This window comes from Hemiscyllium ocellatum, chromosome 26, assembly GCF_020745735.1.
Source record: "Hemiscyllium ocellatum isolate sHemOce1 chromosome 26, sHemOce1.pat.X.cur, whole genome shotgun sequence".
Taxonomy (NCBI): Eukaryota; Metazoa; Chordata; class Chondrichthyes; order Orectolobiformes; family Hemiscylliidae; genus Hemiscyllium; species Hemiscyllium ocellatum.
In genome coordinates, this window is record NC_083426.1 from 29,810,475 (window position 1) to 29,829,735 (window position 19,261).

General features: G+C 39.9%; 1 protein-coding gene across 1 annotated transcript in view; it reads left to right on the forward strand.

The window, feature by feature from the left end:
* The first annotated feature begins 454 nt into the window (after nt 1–454).
* The window catches only part of LOC132828399 (LEM domain-containing protein 2-like), a 30,244-nt gene continuing 11,437 nt past the window's right edge, over nt 455–19,261 (forward strand). The window contains exons 1-5 of the mRNA XM_060845469.1: nt 455–1,840; nt 7,799–7,839; nt 9,487–9,562; nt 15,061–15,137; nt 18,715–18,794. Of these exons, the coding sequence (XP_060701452.1) occupies nt 460–1,840; nt 7,799–7,839; nt 9,487–9,562; nt 15,061–15,137; nt 18,715–18,794 (1,655 nt within the window). The 5' untranslated portion in view covers nt 455–459. The remainder of the gene's footprint in view (nt 1,841–7,798; nt 7,840–9,486; nt 9,563–15,060; nt 15,138–18,714; nt 18,795–19,261) is intronic.

Sequence of the window (19,261 nt, forward strand, 5' to 3'; positions counted from 1 at the left end):
TGACCGACTATGGCGGGGTAATCAGTGAACTTGTAAATAGCATTAGTCTAGCATTTGGCAATGCAGTCATGGGTATAGTGAGTACAATAGGGGGCTGAGTACACACCCCTGAGGGGGCTCTAGTGTTGAGTGTTGGTGAGGATGAAATATTATTTGCAATTTTCACTGTTTGTTGCCTATAGGGGAAACTGGGGATCTAGTTGCAGAGTGGGGCTTGGTCCAAGATCACTACATGTTCCCCTAACGAAGACGTTCAGAGATGTTATTACACACCCCTGGAGCAGGTTGACCTTGAACACGAGTCTCCTGGCCTAGAGGCAGTGCCATTACCACTTCACCACTTGTGCCCCTTGAATACTTGATACAGATCTCTCTTTAGGAGCTCGAGCCTCTTCCCCAGATCCTGAGTCTTGTCGAGTACGCATGCTCGGCGGCTGGAATTGCGCCTGCGCACTGGTGATGAAGCCCAAAATGGCGCCGACACTGAGCGACCGAGATTTGCGAAGCAAGCTGAAGGCCTTGGGCTTCACGGCCGGCCCTATCACCGACAGCACCAGGTCTGTGTACCTGAAAAAATTACACCAACTGCAGTCCGAAAAGAATCAACAGGAAAAGAGCAGCCGGGCGCCGCGGGTTCGCCAGAGCCTCCGGCAACGTGAGGTTGAGTTCCAGGCCCCCGCCCCAGCCCCAGCCCCAGCCCCAGAGCAGCCAAGGAGGAGGCCGGCCGCTGTCTCCAACGTGAGGGCCGAGTCCAGCCGCCAGCAGGCCGACCCTGTGTTTGACTCTACTACCACCCATTATACAGGGACATCGGCTGCATACCTTACAGATAGACTCCATTCAGGGGATGACGAAGACGCGGAGGAATCTGACAGTCTGAGCTCGCATCGATACACGGGGACTTCCAGCAGCTTGCATTCGGATTCGTTTACCAGGAAACCAGTCAACACATATTCAGATCGCTATGGAGGGGCATCTGGCAGCCTGACTTCAGATCCATATACCACGAAATCTGTTAGCTCATATTCAGATCGCTATACAGGAGCATTTAGCAGCCTGACTTCAGATCCATATACCAGAAAACCTGTCAGTTCATATTCTGAGCGATATACAGGGATATCTGGCAGCCTGACTTCAGATCCATATACCAGAAAACCTGTCAGTTCATATTCTGAGCGATATACAGGGGTATCTGGGAGCCTGGGTTCAGATCTGTATGCAGGGACATCGGGCGGCCTGACTTCGGAATCACACAGCAGGATAACTGACACACTGTATTCAGATCGCTACACTGGGGAGAGTCTGAATTCAGATCCATATACAAAAAAATCTGACAGTTCATATTCGGATCCATACACAAGGAAATCTGACAGCCTGTATCCAGAAACGTACACGGAAAAATCTGACATTCTGAGTTCGGATCAATATGCAAGGAAATTTCAGAGTCTAAAATCCAAGCCATACACAAGGAAATCTGATAGCATGTATTCAGATCAACACGCAGGGAAATCTGACAGCCTAAGGTCAGATCTACATACAGGCAGATTTAGCAGCTTGTATTCTGATCATTTTTCAAGAAATTTGGGCAGCCTCCATTCTGATAGTCGTTACAGAGGAAAGTCTGACAGTTTGTTGAAAAGTGAACGCTACATAAGAGGAACTGCTGCTGGGCTCCCTAAGAAGGGGATGCAAAAACCTAAGAATCGTCTAGACAGATTTGAGTTTTACCTATCATGGTTTCTCTATGTTACTACAATTGTCCTGTGTCTCGTTCTGTTGGGGTTAATCTGCATCAAAACCTTACAGTTGCTTGAAAAACCTGAAGACATCAGTGAAAATAGTAAGTACACGTATATAGATTGGTTTTAGAAGTAACTCATCTTTGTTTACAACTTTTGGTTGGAGCACAAAATAAAAATATCATGAGAAATACTGAGAAATAAAATTGTTGTACAGCAAGGGATAATTTGACTCAGTTGAGGTGTAAACATAAGTAGAAATGTGAGAATTTAGTGGCTTCAGGAATTGATAAAATATAGAAAATTGAATCCCAAGAAATTTCAATTCTTTCTCTAACCCTGCCATATGCCACAATGACTTTACAACTAATTAGGTATTCCATAATCCCACTCCTAAAAACTGAATGAGAAAAGGGGATAAAATATTCAGTAAAATCATTTTCAACACCCCCCCGCCCCCTTATGTAATTAAAACTAGTTAGGAGACCACACACATCTTGCGTTGTCCATTAATATGCCACTCAAAATAGAGATCAATAGATTTTTGGGTGTTGATGGACTGAGGATAGTGCAGGTAGGTGAAGATCAGCTGTGACCTTCGGACTCAAAGGCTGAATTACCTCCTAGACCTTATGTTATCTTAGCGATTATGCAATCTCTGCCTCAGTCTGCTCCTTCATTCAGGCATGTTGAGAGATAGTGTAAACCACTAGTCTGCAATGTATTCCAGAAGCACTCAGCGCTCTCTCAGTAGAAGAACTGACATATATCCAGTTTGTTTCACCCTTGGATCATTTCGCCTTTCTTCTGCTCTGGTCCAATATGTTTAACTGAAGTATATCAATGGGGATGCTATCCAGGCTGATAGTTATTTTATGTATCAGTAAGCCTACCCTGCTGAAAACTAATTGGATCGAATCCATTCAGAGTAGCTGAGGTCTTTTGCAGTTAGGCATCATTCTTGTAGTTCTTCTTCAAGACTACTGTATCATTCAACAAAATTAGTAACATAAAGGTGGATAACTGCCCAGAACCTGATCAGTTTAATTTAAGTAAATGTGATGTGTTGCATTTTAGAAAGGCAAATCAGGGCATGACTTATACACCATGAAGAACAGGGTCTTTTGTATTATTATGTGTAGCTGCAGTATACACAGTGCTTGACATTGCAATCCTGACTGATGATCCTAAATTATTTATCAATGTAATTCCTTGCACAATCAGAATATCCAGCAAATGTTCAATTGCAAATGTTATCCAATTATCTAGTCGGTATTTTGCTTGTTATGAACAGCCAAAAGGACGTGCTATTTGGTAGGATCTGCCAGTCTTTGGCTTTGTTGAGCTACATACCTGGCATCACATCACTGAACTCTTTACAATATACTCACCTGTGTGATTTTCAGAGGGTGTTGGTGAAGGGTTGTTTTTCAGACTGGAAGCCTGTGACCAGTGGAGTGCCACAAGGACCGATGATGAGTCCTCTACTTTTTGTCATTTTACATAAATGATTAGGTTGCAAGTTTAAGAGGTACAGTCAGTAAGTTTGCAGATGACATCAAAGTTAGAGGTGGAGTGGACAGCGAAGAAGGTTACCTTCGATTAAAACAGGATCTTGATCAGATGGGCCAATGGGCAGAGAAGTGGCAGATGGAGTTTAATTCAGATAAATGCGAGGTGCTGTATTTGGGAAAGCAAATCTTAGCAGGACTTATACACTTAATGGTAAGGTCCTAGGGAGTGTTGCTGAACAAAGATACCTTGGAGTGCAGGTTCATAGCTCCTTGAAAGTGGAGTCGCTGATAGATAGGATAATGAAGAAGATGTTTGGTATGCTTTCCTTTATTGGTCAGAGTATTAAATACAGGAGTTGGGAGGTCATGTTGCGGCTGTACAGGACATTGATGAGGCCACTGTTGGAATATTGCATGCAGTTCTGGTCTCCTTCCTATTAGAAAGATGTTGTGAAACCTGAAAGAGTTCAGAAAAGATTTACAAGGATGTTGCCAGGGTTGGAGGATTTGAGCTATGGGGAGAGACTGAACAGGCTGGGGCTGTTTTCCCTGGAGTGTCTGAGGCTGAGGGGTGACCTTATAGAGGTTTATAAAATCATGAGGGGCGTGGGTAGGATAAATAGATAAAGTCTTTTTCCTGGAGTGGGGAGTCCAGAACTAGAAGGCATAGGTTTAGGGTGCGAGGGGAAAGATATAAAAGAGACCTAAGGGCCAACCTTTTCACACGGGGTGGTATGGGTGTGGAATGAGCTGCCAGAGGAAGTGGTGGAGGCTAGTACAATTGCAACATTTAAAAGGCATTTGGGTTGGTATATGACTAGGAAGGGTTTGAAGGGATGTGGGCCTAGTGCTGGCAGGTGGGACTAATTGGGTTTGGATATCTGGTTGGCATGGTCAAGTTGGACCGAAGGGTCTGTGTCCATGCTGTAAATCTCTATGTTTCTAGTGGCTGACACCCCTTTTGCTGCTACTGCATCGTAAGTGTTCAGCTTTTGAGATACCTCAAGTTTGGGTAGATTGGACGCTTTTCAGGACCAGGATGTTCCAATGGTTTGAATGATATATAGTGAGAAATAATCTGATTTTGGTAGCTGCTATCTTGTAGGATGGCTCTGATGTGCTTTAATTCAATGTCAAGTTTGCATGGCAGACAAAGAGTTCAGGCTGTATTTACCAGGTTTTGGATAAGACCAGTCTTGTAGCAGATTGAACTGCACGTATTCCAAAGTGTGTACAGACCAGTGAGGATAGGTTTTGGTCAACAGACGTACAAGACACCATGGCTGCTGAATAAATAGTATGTTGAGGAAGGGGAGACCATTGTACTGTTTCCTTTCAAGTGTGAATTTCAGAGCAGGATGGAGCCCCTTAAGATAGGTAAGGACATTCTTATATACAGCTGCAGATTCAAATATAACAAACACATTGACATATTCAAAGTATGCAAAGGCTAAGGGTCCTTTGAAGACAAGATTCCCTCGGAATCCAACAAAAATATTTACATGTACTGACCCTAGAAGAATCCCATGGTGCACTTTCTATTTGGTGTACATGCTGTCTGTACAAGTTGTATAGTTCTTAAGTGCAATTCATATGATTCATACCATAATGGTGAACCAGGATCACTATAATATACTATTGCAGTGTAGATGTCTATAGTTGCTTCAAGTGTTACATGGTGAATAGACTAGCAATGTCAAATGACCACATGGACACTGCATTGTTATCAGTCTGCAAGTCCTATCTGGTCTTCACAAATGTCAAGGACTCCTTCACTATGCAAGTGGAGAACATGCTCAACATTGGTTGAAGCATTTTACTAACTGCATAGCCCAATTAATGTTGTGCAGAACTAGATGTAGGTAAGATAAAGTAAAGAGGCATCGATTTTGTGTGTCCGTGCACACAAAGGAGCAATTAGCCTTGAAGAATTACTCTATTGTATGTTACCTGACAGGTTCTTGCTCTTACATAAGTACAACAGTTTTTGTTTTAGCTTGCTTTTGAGTCAGGCTGTCTCTTCATGCTGAGCAGAAAATCCAGTGGACATATTTGGACTTGTAATAAAAAATGGTGTGCATTTTGTTAAAAATCACACAACTCCCAAGCTGTAGTCCAACAGGTTTCTTTGGAAGCACAAGCTTTCAGAGCGCTGCTCCTTCATCATGTAGCTAGTGGGGCTGGATCATAGGACACAATTTATAGTAAAAAAATCAAAGTGTCATTCAACTGATGCGATGCATTGAATAAACCTAGATTGCTGTTAAGTCTTTAATTACTTAGAACGGGGAAGCAGATTTCAATTAATTCATATGTAAATTCCAGGACTTATTTCAAGTAACAGTCCCAAGATAACTTAATGTTTTATATAAAAAGAGTGAGATCTCAGCTCGCACAGTGCATTAAAGGTGTGAGGTGAGAGTCTGTCTGTATCGCAACCTTGAGACAGGCTGCTTCTATTTCCAAAGTGGGAATTTATAAAATATAACATGGACTGACTGCCTACAGATACATTCGATTTTGCTCAAAATGCACTGAATCTGCAAATGAAAATTCATCTCATAGACTGATGTGTGTATGCGTGTGTGTTGTGTGGGAGAGAGTATGCATGTGTGCTTGCTTGGTAAAGTGTATTAGAGTGTGACGGAGTATATGCCTCTGAGAGGTTGTGCACATGAGTGTGTGTGTCTGAGAGAGAGCATGTGATTGAGAGAGGATCTGTGTGGGTGTGATTGTGTGTATAGTGTATTGGGGTCACCTGTAGTGTGAGATGAGCCCAAGATCCTGATTGTGCCCATCCTCACAGTATATTGTTGTATTTTGTTGACACAGATGACCTGTTAAGGATGACTATCTTGGCCCCTTTGGGGTTTACTGATTTATATCCATATTTGTCTTGAGGTCTTGTAATGCTATCAAACTCTCACAATGAATGTGAAAATTGATTTATTATTTGGAAACTTGCAATTTGTGTGGGTAGATCAGCTTGGCATGCCTTCAAGGATTTGCTGTCTTGAATGGAAACTGGTCTGTGGTGGGCTGGCTGGAAGTAGAGAAGTTCAAATTCAGCAAACATCTCTGCCTATTGTTTTGGGATGAACTCCCACTAAAGCAGAAAACTAAAGAACTACAGATATTGGAAATCAGAAATACAAACAGAAATTGTAGGAAAAACTCTACAGGTACCATCTGTGGAGAGAAAGCATGTTTCAGGTCTAATGACCCTTCTTCAGAACCTTCTGACACCTAAGGCGAAACCAGGTACAAGGGCAAACACATCACTTTCAGATAATGCGTGGTCAGAAAGATTTATCATATGTTTGGAGAGAGAGTTAATTAGGTTGCCAAGCCATATCTGTTTAAGTGAGTTTAAGTGCAATTGTGCTTTACGTAGGTAGTGTTTATGGTGTGGTTATCTATTGAAACAATACAGCAGCATAGATTGATCAAATGTTTAATTAATGTCTCCATCTAAATGTCTAATGTCCTTTTAGGGGGAAGAAGTGTGCCATCCTTATCTCGTGTAGCTACATGTGACTGTAGACCCATAGTAAAATGGCTGACTCTGAATTGCTGTCTGAAGTGGCATACCAAGCCATTAAGTTCAAGAGCAATTCGTGCTGAGCAATTGTCCAGCCAATGACAGCCACACCCCATGGATGAACTTTTTGATAAGAGGTTAAAAAAAGTCTATGTACTTAGTTTTAAGTACAGCATAGAACATGGTGTGAACTAGTAACCCTGTTACCACTCTGGTCAAAAATGTGAACAACAGGTGAAGCTAACTGCTTCACATTGCTGCAGTGCAGTAGAAACACGAGTGGTGTGCTCAATTTACAGGATGCTGTCATCAAATGTAAAGATATTCTGCCTGTCACACAAATGAGTGGTTTTGGCACATTGTGGTATATGCATTTCAGCACTGATATTATACCAGATGTGTAGGCCATACATGCTATTACTGATTAATGATATCAGACGGCAAATCGCTTTGGCTGTACACAACAAGCAAGGCACTGACCAATTTGCACATGTAAAAATTGCAACATTAAATGTGATTCTGCAATTGGACAATGGTTGGCTGCATTACCCAATACAGCATAAGTGCTGACTACTCCCTTCTAAAGACCTGCACCAATCTTATGGAAAATGATTCTTACAATTTTTTAAAAAAAATCATTGCATTTGAATGTGTTTTATACCACACTTCTGTGGCCACCATATCACATAATGAAACTCAAACTCCGATATCCTACCCCACAAGTAAGGACAGTACCATTTTGCCACTTGACTGTAATCTTACTGCTTTAATATGTATTTGCAATTAATCTGTGCAGACACATTATGAAATATCTAAGGAACAAGTGGGACTTGGGTCCAGACCTCTGGTCAAGTTATAGGGACAGTACTTCTCAACAGCTCTCACTCACTATATGGATTCAGTTGAAACACCATTTGTAGTATTAGCTTGGCATATCAGATAGTTGTATTTAACTATCCCGTGATTCTATATAATATATAATCTGTGGTTTTCTTTTGTTTCAGTTAAGATGCTGCCAGTGGATTGCAATGGGAAAACTGACGCAGTGAGTAACTGTTTTCTTCTCAGTTATAGTTAACACTTAGATGGTAAATTTTAAAATTATAAAATTTACAGAAATCTAAGTTTGATATTCACTCAACTCCTTCACAATATTACGAGGCATTGGCAATATTGAGAAGGTACAGTGGAAGTGCATGGATCTTTTTATGTAATCGAGCAAAGTTCTGTCTCTAGTCAACTCCTATATGTTTCACTGTATTAAAATAAATCTTATTTTTGGATTTTTAAATGCCAATTTTTTTCCTGGATCTAATTGTTGCCAAAAATAATTATAAAAAGTGCACAAAGTTAAAAATCACACAACACCAGGTTATAGTCCAACAGTTTAATTGGAAGTACACTAGCTTTCGGAGCGATGCTCCTTCTATCACCTGATGAAGGAGTGTCGCTCCAAAAGCTAGTACGCTTCCAATTAAACCTGTTGGACTATAACCTGGTGTTGTGTGATTTTTAACTTTGTACACCCCAATCCAACACCGGCATCTCCAAATTATGAAAAATCCCTGTAGGTGATAAATCAGTTGTAGGATTTCTCTCAACAATGATCCTTGTGGAAATCTGTTTGCTTCCTTAGCACAGGAATAGTTTCTTTTTCAGAAAGAGCAGTTAGCTTATTAGCAAAAGTAATGTTGCATATTGAGAGTTTTCTGAACAGTTGTAGAACTAGTATATACATCAAATAAGATTATTAATCAGTCTGTTTGGAAATGTTATGGCCACCTCTGGAACAGGTGGGCCTGAACCCAAACGTCCGGCTGGAGGAGGGTGAACTAACAGTTTGCCATGAGACTCTTTATAGACAGATTCTACTTTGACAACTTTGTTCTATTGTTGTTCAAATTATCTTGTAGTAAATGAAGTCTATTAGACAGTTTAAAGCTAAAAACCTAAAATCATGAAAACGTTTGAAAGAATAAGCAATGGATTTTAAGTGATTATGACTCGCTACCAGTGGTTGGCAGTTGCAGTGTTATGTGGCAAATTCAGATCATCATTAATCTAAATTGAAGGCTTAGTTATCCATTTCACAGATCCACTAGACCCACAATGCTGTACTGCTGACCAGATATCAATGATATGTGCATGCTGACTTGTACTGTGTACCTACAATGACAAAAAAGTGAAGCCCAAACAGAAATTGCTGGAAAAGCTTAGCAGGTCTGGCAGTATGTGCGGAGAGAAATCAGAGTTAACGTTTCGGGTCGGGTGACCCTTCCTCAGAATCTTCTCTTCTGTTTTGGTTTCTGATTTACAGCATCCGCAGTTCATTCAGTTTTTAGGTTGTTCAAAGATCTGAACATCTACAGACCGAAGTTTTTCAATGCATTAATAACACACTAGAGGTCACTGTTCTGTACTCAATGTGTAGCGCATAATACCAGATGGAGTAACTGGTAAACGGTATTTGCAGTATAAAATGAAACTGAGATATTATGCATTACTTTATTTGTTTCTGAAAAATGATAGGCTAGATTAAGTAATTTGTGACTGTTATCACACCAATATATGCTTGATAAAATACAAAATATTTCATTAATTAGTTTAGCACTTATTATTTTTGGATTTATATTACATTTCAAGCATTATTTTTATTAATACTTTAATTTCATTTATCAACTTTTTTTTCTAGTATTGCCAAGCTGAAGAACGCAAAATCATAATGCTCATGTTGTCTGAAATGTACGAGTATTTGGCAGAAATAGCTGGTGAGTTGAAAGATAATCACAAATGGGAATGTATTCTTGCTGTAAGTTACTAGCTACAAAAAATGTAAACAGCTAAGGAAAATATGAAAGATCCACAAAATTCAGTTTAACACGTACCATAATACTGCTATTCAATGGGAGAATAAATTGTTTAATGTAATCAAAATTGTGGACAATGTAGTGAACATTTTAAAGATTGCATTCAGTAGATTTATGCCAAGTAAAGATTCTGCAAAAAGGCAGAAAAGGGGAGTTGAGGTAGAAGATCAGCTATGATCTTTTCAATAATTGAGCAAGCTTGAGGGATTGCATAATGTAACCTAGCATTCCTAATGAAGGTAAAGTGTATAAATAATTCTGGCATAATCTCTGTTTTTATGTAAAATTCTTCATTTGATTGAAACACCCTGCATCTTTGTACTTAATCCTCTTAAACTCAGTCTGGTTTTAGTTTTTCAGCAATTTCAAATGCTATACTTACATCACGATAACCAAGAAATGTAAGCAGGCAGTGTATCACTGCGTTGCCTCTTGTCAGTCAGAGCGATGACTTATGTTTCTCTATAGGAGTAGAAGCAGCTGTTCAATTATTTTCCACACCATTGCATGAATTGTAAAATCTCTAGGATTACGTGCATTCATGAGAAATTGAGGTTATTCTTCAGTCGCTACTCAGGAGAAGAAAAAAACAACAAAAAAAAATCTGTTTTTTGGTTGAACCATTTTGGTTATTAGTTCTTAAGTGCTGGAGATAGTGTTAACTTCTGCTGTATTGAATGATTGGAGGTGAGTGGTTATTTTGATCCAGACTCTAGGAAATGGTCAAGCAAAGTTTATTTTCCAAAACTTTTTTGCTTTGGGGAAGGTTCCATTAGATGGGAATACACCAAATGTGATTATTCAGCAGGGGAGGAGACAGAAAACAGTAAGTTACAGACCAGTTTTTTTTTGATAGCTGTCATACGGAAAATGTTAGAAACTTTAACTAAAGACATTATAGCGAGGCACTTAGGTAAGGTCAACATAATCCTGCAGAGTTAGTAAGGTTTTGTGAAAGGTAAATCATCTTTAACCAATCTATCAAAGTCTTTGAGGAAGTAACACATTCAGTGTATAAGAGTGACTTGGGTATATAGTGTACTTCAATTTAAAGAAATAATTTGATAAGGTGCCACAGAAAGTAGAAGCTCGTGGTGTAGAGGGTAGCATGTTGGCATGGACAGAGGATTGGCTGGATATCAGGAAGTAGAGAGAAGGCAAAAATGGGTCATTTTCAGATTGACACGTTATAATGAGTGTTGTGCCACAGAAAGTGGTGCTGGGATCTTTACTGCTTCCAATTTATATCAATAACTTGGATGAAGAGATCGAAGATATAGTTGCTGCATTTGCTGATATCAAGAAGACAAGTTGAAAAATAAGTTACAAAGGGGACTTAAGGAGGCTACGAAAAGATATACTTTTAAGTAGTGGGCAAATGGAATATAACATGGGGGAAAAAATGAATGTACTTCCGCTTTGGCAGAAAGAATAAAAAGTAAACATTTTGTCTAAATGGTGAGAGATTGCAGAACTTTGGGATGCAGAGATAGCTTGATGTCCTGGTACATGAATTGCATAAGGCGAGTGTGTATGAATATGTGAAACCTCATACAATATTATCATTTATTGTGGAGTGCGTTGAATAAAAAAGATAGAGATGTCTATACAGATCATTGAGAGACCACATCTAACTATTGTGTACAGTATTGGTCAACCTATTTAAGGGAGGATATAAATGTTTTGGAGCAGTTCAGAGAAGGTTTGCTAGTCTAATACTGGGAATGGCTACATTATGTTATGAGGAAATACTGGACAGACTATGCTTACATCTACTGGAATTTGGAAGAAAAAGAGGTGACTTGATTAAGACATTAGATCCTGAGGGGTCTTTGACAAGATGATGTTTCCCCTTAATGGAAAATCAAGAACTAGGGTCACTGGTTAAAAATCAGAGATGAGATGAAATTTCTTCTCCCAGTTTCACGAATCTGTGGAACACTCTTTCTGAGAAAATGTTAGAAGAGGCATCCTTGAATATTTTAAAGACAGAGATGGATAGCTTCTTGTTAAGAAAGGTGAAAGGTTATCTGGGATAGTGTGGATTTGGAGTTGAGGTTATTAAATAGTAGAGAAGACCCCAGGAGCCTAGTGGCCTATTTCTGCTGTTTATACATTTACAACACAAAATGCAACTCACTTGAAAACTTGGGAGGCAGTAAACATGGGCTTTGCCTATCATGTTCTGCCTGTTAAATGTGTTGTTCAAAGTAACTAATGGTACTGTTTAAATAATTTAAGCACAAATGTTTATGTAAAAGGATATGGAATAAGCTATTTGTGGGGCATTTTCCCTGGTGCTTCGAAGGATAGGGTGAATACCAAGGTCTTCTCTCTAGGGGAGTCCAAAACTAGAGGGTAGAGGTCTAAGGTGAGAGGGGAATGATTTAGAAGGAATCTGAGGAGTAACTACTTCACGTAGAGAGTGGTGCGCATATTGAATGAGCGGCCAGAGGAAGTGGTGGAGGTTGGTACAATGACAACATTTAAAAGGTCTCTGGATGGGTACATAAATCGGAACGGTTTAGAGGGATAGAGGTCAAATGCTGGCAAATGGCACTCGATCAGTTTAGGATATCTGATCAGCACAGGCCTGTTTACATGCTGGATAATTCTATGACTCTCTGACTGAGATGAGGAAAATTTTCTTGACTCAAAGGTTAGTGAACCTGTAGAATTCTCTACCACAGACGGATGTAGAGGCAAAGGCACTGAATACAGTAGTCCCCCAGTACCCGCAGGGGATACGTTCAAACACCTACTGCCGACGCCCCAAACCATGGATAGGTGCAAACCCGTTCATTTAAATGGGAAATTTACCTCCCTGGCAGAACCCTGGTCCCCGGTTCTGGAATGTTCCACGTAATTTACTGCGGGTCACGATAAACCACGGGTAACTGAAACCGCGGAAACTGATTCCACAGATAGGCAGTTGACCTGTATACTCAAGAAACATCTTTTCTAGAAATTTTTGGATATTAAATACATCAAGGGATATCGGGAGAAAGTGGGATTATGGCCTTGAAATAACCATGACCATTTGAATGGCAGAGCAGGCTTGAAGGGACAAATGATCTTTTTCTGCTTCTTGTCTCTATGATTCTACATCATTAATTTTAGGAAGTACTGAAGAATTATCTAAAATCATGTGCTTCTGGATGGTACCCAGAAAATAATGTATATAACTGAATCTCTGATATGTTGTCTTCTTGCACATAAAAGTACATTCATCTTTACACTGAAAGCCTTCATTAATTCCGGTCTTTCTGAATGGTGTTAATCTTGTCAGTTACCTGGTTACTCTCAATGTTGCAGGGTCTTTTATGTGATTGTAGAGGGACTTTTGTAGTTGGCAGTAACCAAGCATAATGTTTCTATCTTGCAATGTTCTTCATGCCAATCTACTGGCATTTACCCAGTTGCTTTCTCTGTAACTACAGCAATGTCATATACTGTTAAAATATAACCTGTTACTTTCCCCTTACACTGCTTGGGTGAAAAATGTAATTCTCTATTTGCAGCTATTTTAAAATCTGTCAGCACAACCTAATGTGCTAATAAATTGAATGCAGTTGGATTTATTCTTTTTCATTATGTCAATTAGAGTCTTTTGGTTTTTAGCTATACGTTGTCATTGTCAACAGGAATACTGCCAGAAGAGCAAATGTTGTCCCCCTTGTTCAAGAAGGGGAGTAGGGACAATCCTGGTAATTGACCCTTACTTTGGTTGTGGGTAAAATATTGGAAAGAATTACAAGAGATAGGATTTATAATCCTCTGGAAAGAAATAATTTGATTAGGGATAGTCAGCACGGTTTTGTGAACAGTACATCGTGCCTCACAAACCTTATTGAGTTCTTTGAGAAGGTGACCAAACAGGTGGATGAGGGTAAAGCTGTTGATGGGGTATATATAGATTTCAAGGTAAGGCTATTGCATAAAATATGCATGGGATTGAGGGTGATTTAGCGGTTTGGATCAGAAATTGACTAGCTGAAAGAAGACAGAAGGTGGTGGTTGATAGGAAATGTTCATGCTGGAGTTCAGTTAGTTGTGGTATACCACAAGGATCTGTTTTGGGGGCCACTACTATTTGTCATTTTTATAAGTGACCTGGATGAGGGTGTAGAAGGATGAGTTAGTAAATTTGTCGATGATACTAAAGTTGGTGGAGTTGTGGACAGTGCGGAAGGATGTTGCAGGTTACAGAGGGAAATAGATAAGCTGCAGAACTGGGCTAGGAGGTAGCACATGGAATTTAATATAGAAAAGTGTGAGGTGATTCACTTTGGAAGGAGTAACAGGAATACAGAGTGCTGGGCTAATGGTAAAATCCTTGGCTGTCTGGATGAGCATGTAAATAGATCCCTGAAAGTTACCATCCAGTCTTATAGGGTTATTAAGAAGGCTTGTGGTGTGTTAAGCTTTTATTGTTATAGGAATTAAGTTTCAGAGCCCTGAGGTCATGTTGCAGCTGTCCCGTGGGCGGCACGGTGGCACGGTGGTTAGCACTGCTGCCTCACAGCGCCAGAGACCCTGTTCAATTCCCGCCTCAGGCGACTGACTGTGTGGAGTTTGCACGTTCTCCCTGTGTCTGCGTGGGTTTCCTCCGGGTGCTCCGGTTTCCTCCCACAGTCCAAAGATGTGCGGGTCAGGTGAATTGGCCATGCTAAAATTGCCCGTAGTGTTAGGTAGGGGTATGGGTGGGTTGCGTTTCGGCGGGTCAGTGTGGACTTGTTGGGCCGAAGGGCCTGTTTCCACACTGTAAGTAATCTAATCTAATCCAAAACTCTGGTGCGGCCGCCCTTTGTTATTGCGTAACGTTCTGGCTGCCGCATTACATGAAGGATGTGGAAGCATTGGAAAGGGTGCAGAGGAGAGTTACCAGGATTTTGCCTGGTATGGAGGAAAGGCTGAGGGACTTGAGGCTGTTTTCGTTAGAAGAGGTTTGAGAGGTGACTTAACGGACATATAAGATGATCAGAGGATTAGGTAGGGTGGACAGTGAGAGCCTTTTTCCTCTGATGGTAATGGCTAGCACGAGGGGGCATAGCTTTAAATTGAGGTATGATAGTTATAGGACAAAGGTCAGAGGTAGTTTCTTTAATCAGAGTAGTAAGGGCGTGGAACACACTGCCTGCAACAGTAGTAGACTTGCCAACTTTAAGAGCATTTAAATGTTCGTTGGATAAAGGTATGGATGATAATGGAATAGTACAGCATAGATGGGCTTCAGATTGATTTCACAGGTCTGTGCAACATCGAGGGCCGAAGGGCCTGTACTACACTGTAATGTTCTATTAATGTGGAATGTTTGAATTTTCAATGTACTTAGAGATTCATTTTTAGTGACAAAGTGCATGATTGAAGTTAAACAGTTTAATTTTTTTGACTTGTAGGTGAGTTTGAGTGTGGATCTGAATATCTGCTGAAGACCAAATGTGTGCCAGTCGCTGATGTACAGAGACATTTAGCAGTAAGTTATACATTTTAATGTAAAATATTTTTAATGTACATAAGATTAGTTAATGGTTATTTGTATCTTGTAAAATTAGAAGTTTTGGACTATAAAAAATGCTTGTGGAAATAAAGGAAACAGGTGAAAATCAGCTATGTAATATTGCCATAGTGTTAAAACATTCATTGAAAATTCCTTTGTTAACATTAACATGGTGTTCAGTAACTCTTGGGAAAAAAAAATGGGTCAGTAAGATTTTTAAATACTGAACCAAAGAGTTCACAAAAAGGTGCTACAGCTGTTGTATACTAATATTGTGCATAACAATTGCATCGCATTTAATGAATATTGATGGTAATGAAGAGAATTGACATTAAAATGATGTACTGAACTATTGCTGAGGTGTGCAATGGAACGATAATAACTTGTCTACAATAACTCCTGCACAGTCTTCATCATTTTATCATTGGATTGGTTCCATTGGAGCTCTACCTCGGCAAGAAGCCAAAGAATATGTACTTAAAACAAATTGGTCTTATTGTTGTGTGCATTGATTTGCAATATCACTTGAGGTTTGAAGCAGGAAACATGTAACACTGATATTTATTTTTACACAATCAAACTATATTTGTAACTTTTGTATTCCTGTACAAAGGGGTAAAAATTTAGAGTTACTGATCATAGCTACATGCATACCTAGAAATGGTACACTTAATGGCAGTGATTTTTCAGTCCATTAACTGTAATAGGTAAAAACATTGTGGGCTGAGAAAGCAAAATTTGCAATATATGCTCTAGGCTCACATGAAGGAGAGTGTTGTTAGAGCTGCACCCTCCATGCAAGTGAAAAATATTATATCACAGTCTTGACCTGCATTTTGAAGATGGTGGACTGGCATTGGAGAGAAGAAGGCAGGTTATTCACTGCCGGATTCTAGCCTTTGATCAACTCATTATACCACAGTATTTATAAGGCTGGGCCAGTTCAGTTTCTGGTTGATGTTAACCCCCAAGATGGTGAGAGTGGGGATTCAGCGATAGTAAGGGTACTCTAGGGTCTCTGGAGGAAGATGGTTAGGTTCCGTTTTGTTTGAGATGGTCACTTGTAGCACAATGTGCCAGGCAATATTACTTGCCAGTAGCCCAAATCTGGGTGTAGTCCATGTCTTTTTGTATATGAACATGGGCTACTTCAGTATCTGAGGAAATGCAAATATTGCTAAGCATCGTCCATTTGTTAGTCAATATTCCAAATCTGACCTTATGATGAGGAAAGGTCATTAAAGCAGCTGAAGCTAATTGAGCTTAGGAATTCCTGCAATTTCAATCGTGAGCAAGCTTTCTGGCCTTATGATGGAAGATTAATGAGGCAGCTGAAGGTAGTTATGCAGAGCCTGAGGAGTTTGTGAGCCATGAGGCCTGAGTTCAAATTCCAAAGTTATGTAATACTGTGTTTGAGCAGGTTGATTAGCAAATATCTACCCTGAAGAATTAGAGTGCTTATGGTGTCATGGTAATGTCTCTGCCTATGGACCTCGAGGCCTGGTTCAAGTCCCACCTGCTTCAGAGTTTTTTTTTGTATTCACTCGTAGGACATGGGCATCACTGGCTGGCCAGCATTTATTGCCTGTCTCTAGCTCCCTTGACTGAGTGGCTTCTAGGCCATTTCAGAGGACAGTTGAGAGTCAACCGCAGTGCTGTGGCTCTGGAGTCAAATGTAGGCAAGACCAGGTAAGGATAGTAGACTTCCTTGCCTTAATGTTTGTAAGCCATTTTTTTCCCCCAAAATCAGCAATGATTTTACGGCCATCAGTAGATTCTTAATTTCCAATTTTTTTTTTAACTTAAGTCAAAATTATTATCTTAATTCCCCCATCTGCTGTGACAGGCCTCAGACCTGGTCTCAGAACATTAGTTGAGTTTGTGATGTATAATTATATCTCTGAACGGGTTAATTTAAAAAGAAATGCCCTGAGGAATTCTTACAGTGAGGTACTGGGTCTAAAATGAATGACCTCAAAGAACAGCTATCTTGCCTTGGAAAATGTGCATATTTTCTACTTATCTTGTTCAGAGATGATATAACCCCATTGGAGCAGGTGGAACTTGAGCCAAGGCTGTTTGACCTGGAGGTAGGGACACTACTACTGCACCACAAGAGACCTTGCGCAAAGTATAGTTATTTTTTAATCAACCTGTTCAGAAATGTTATTACCCAGACGTGTAACCTGGTCTCCTGGCTCAGGGGTGAGTATACTCCCACTTTACCACAGGAGCCCTTGTACATAGAATGGGCTAAAAAAAAGAAACATACTCTAATCAACCTACTCAGCAATGCTATTACACACCTTTGGAACAGATGGGATTGGAACCCAGGCCTCCTGACTCAAAGGTGGAGATACTACTTCTGTATCACAACAGCCCTCTTGCACAAAGTATGACTCAATGAGTGGAGAGTTTTTGCCTGATTTGAATTTGCCTTGATTCCATACTCTATCACATACTGTCTTGAAATCAAGGTCACTCTCATCTAATCTCATCTCTGGAGTTCTATAGTTTTGTACATGTTTGAACCAAGGCTGTAATGGATTCAGGACCCTAGTGGCTTTGACAGAATCTAAACTGAGCATCAGTGAGTAGGTTATTGTTAGCAAGCACAGCTTGGAGCATTGTTGTTGTACCTTTTCATTACTTTGATTGAAAGCAATTGACTGAGTGCTCAAGGTGCACATAAATGCTTTTGCTTTCTCTTTGACACTGATGTGCTGTGTTCACCCATTATTGAGAATGGGGATATTTGTAGAGTCCTCTTCATTTGTTAATTGTTTAATGGTTCTCCACCATTTACATTGAATGTGGCAGGACTGCAGAGCTTCTGTCAGATCAGTTAACTGTATGATTGCTTAGCCATGTCTATCAAATGCTGATTTCATAGCTTAGCATGTACATAGTCCTGTGTTCTTGCTTTACAAGTTTAGATCTTATTTTTATCTACGGCTGGAGCCACTTGTAGCATGCCTCCCTGCATTGAACAAAGAAGGGTTGGATCCCCCAGCTTAATAGTAAAGTGGGAGATCTGCCAGCCCATTGTGGTTGAATGCAGTTCTGTTGTTGATGGCCTGCAGCACCTCATGAATGCCTAGTTTTGTTGGATGTTGGATATTTTTGAAATCTGTGTGCAGCCTACTTGGTGATCGTGCTCTAAAGCACATGTAAAAGCTGATGTAAGAGTTTGATTGGTGGCTTTGGAGGCTTGGTTTATCAATCAATATTTACCTCTCCCATAGCATATGACTTCCCTATTCTGATAATGACGCATGACCACCAGCACATTTCACATACTGTTTTTCTTCATTTTTATTAAATGTTGATTTTTGTTATTGAAATTGTAAGGTTCAGTAACAGGTATGTCTTGTCCTCAAATTGTTTCTAGATTTGAATCTTAAATACATTCTGAAATTTTCTATTAAAATGGCAGCACCATCTTGATGGTGGAAAAATGAAACTTGTGCAGTGATGTGAAGCATATTAGCTTGAATATTTTTTTAAAATGTCCTTATTTATATTTGTTTACTCACTAATATTGCTTTCCCAGACTAATAATATACCTAATCTAGAAAAATTTAATGAGGCACTCCAATGGATCATTCAGAGTACTCGAGACTTTGGGATTAGGTGAGTTGTTTTCTTGTAAATTCTAGCTGAAATTAATGAACAGTATTTGAATGCATAAAGTAGAACATAACCTCCAGTCATTGTGCATGGAATTCTGTTACTTTCCTCTCACTGTGTTGTTGACAATTCTTTAAAAGTTTAAAACAACAGGTACTTGAGACACAACTCTTGACCATTTCTTGACTGATTTAAAATGGTACTTGCAATTGTTGAGAATTTTTGTGGCCTGGGTTGTGGTTCAGGTTGGAACTTTATTAGCTGAGTTGGTAGATTTGTCCTCAAATGTTCGTCACCACATGAGGTAACATCATCAATGAGCCTCCATTGAAGTGCTGGTATTTTGTTCCACTTTCTATTTATGTGTCTTGGTATGTTGTGGTGGGTGATATCATTTCTGGTTCTGGGAGGTTGTTAAATGAGGTCCAACAGTGCTTCAGTGGAGGCTCACTGATGATGTTACCTCACAT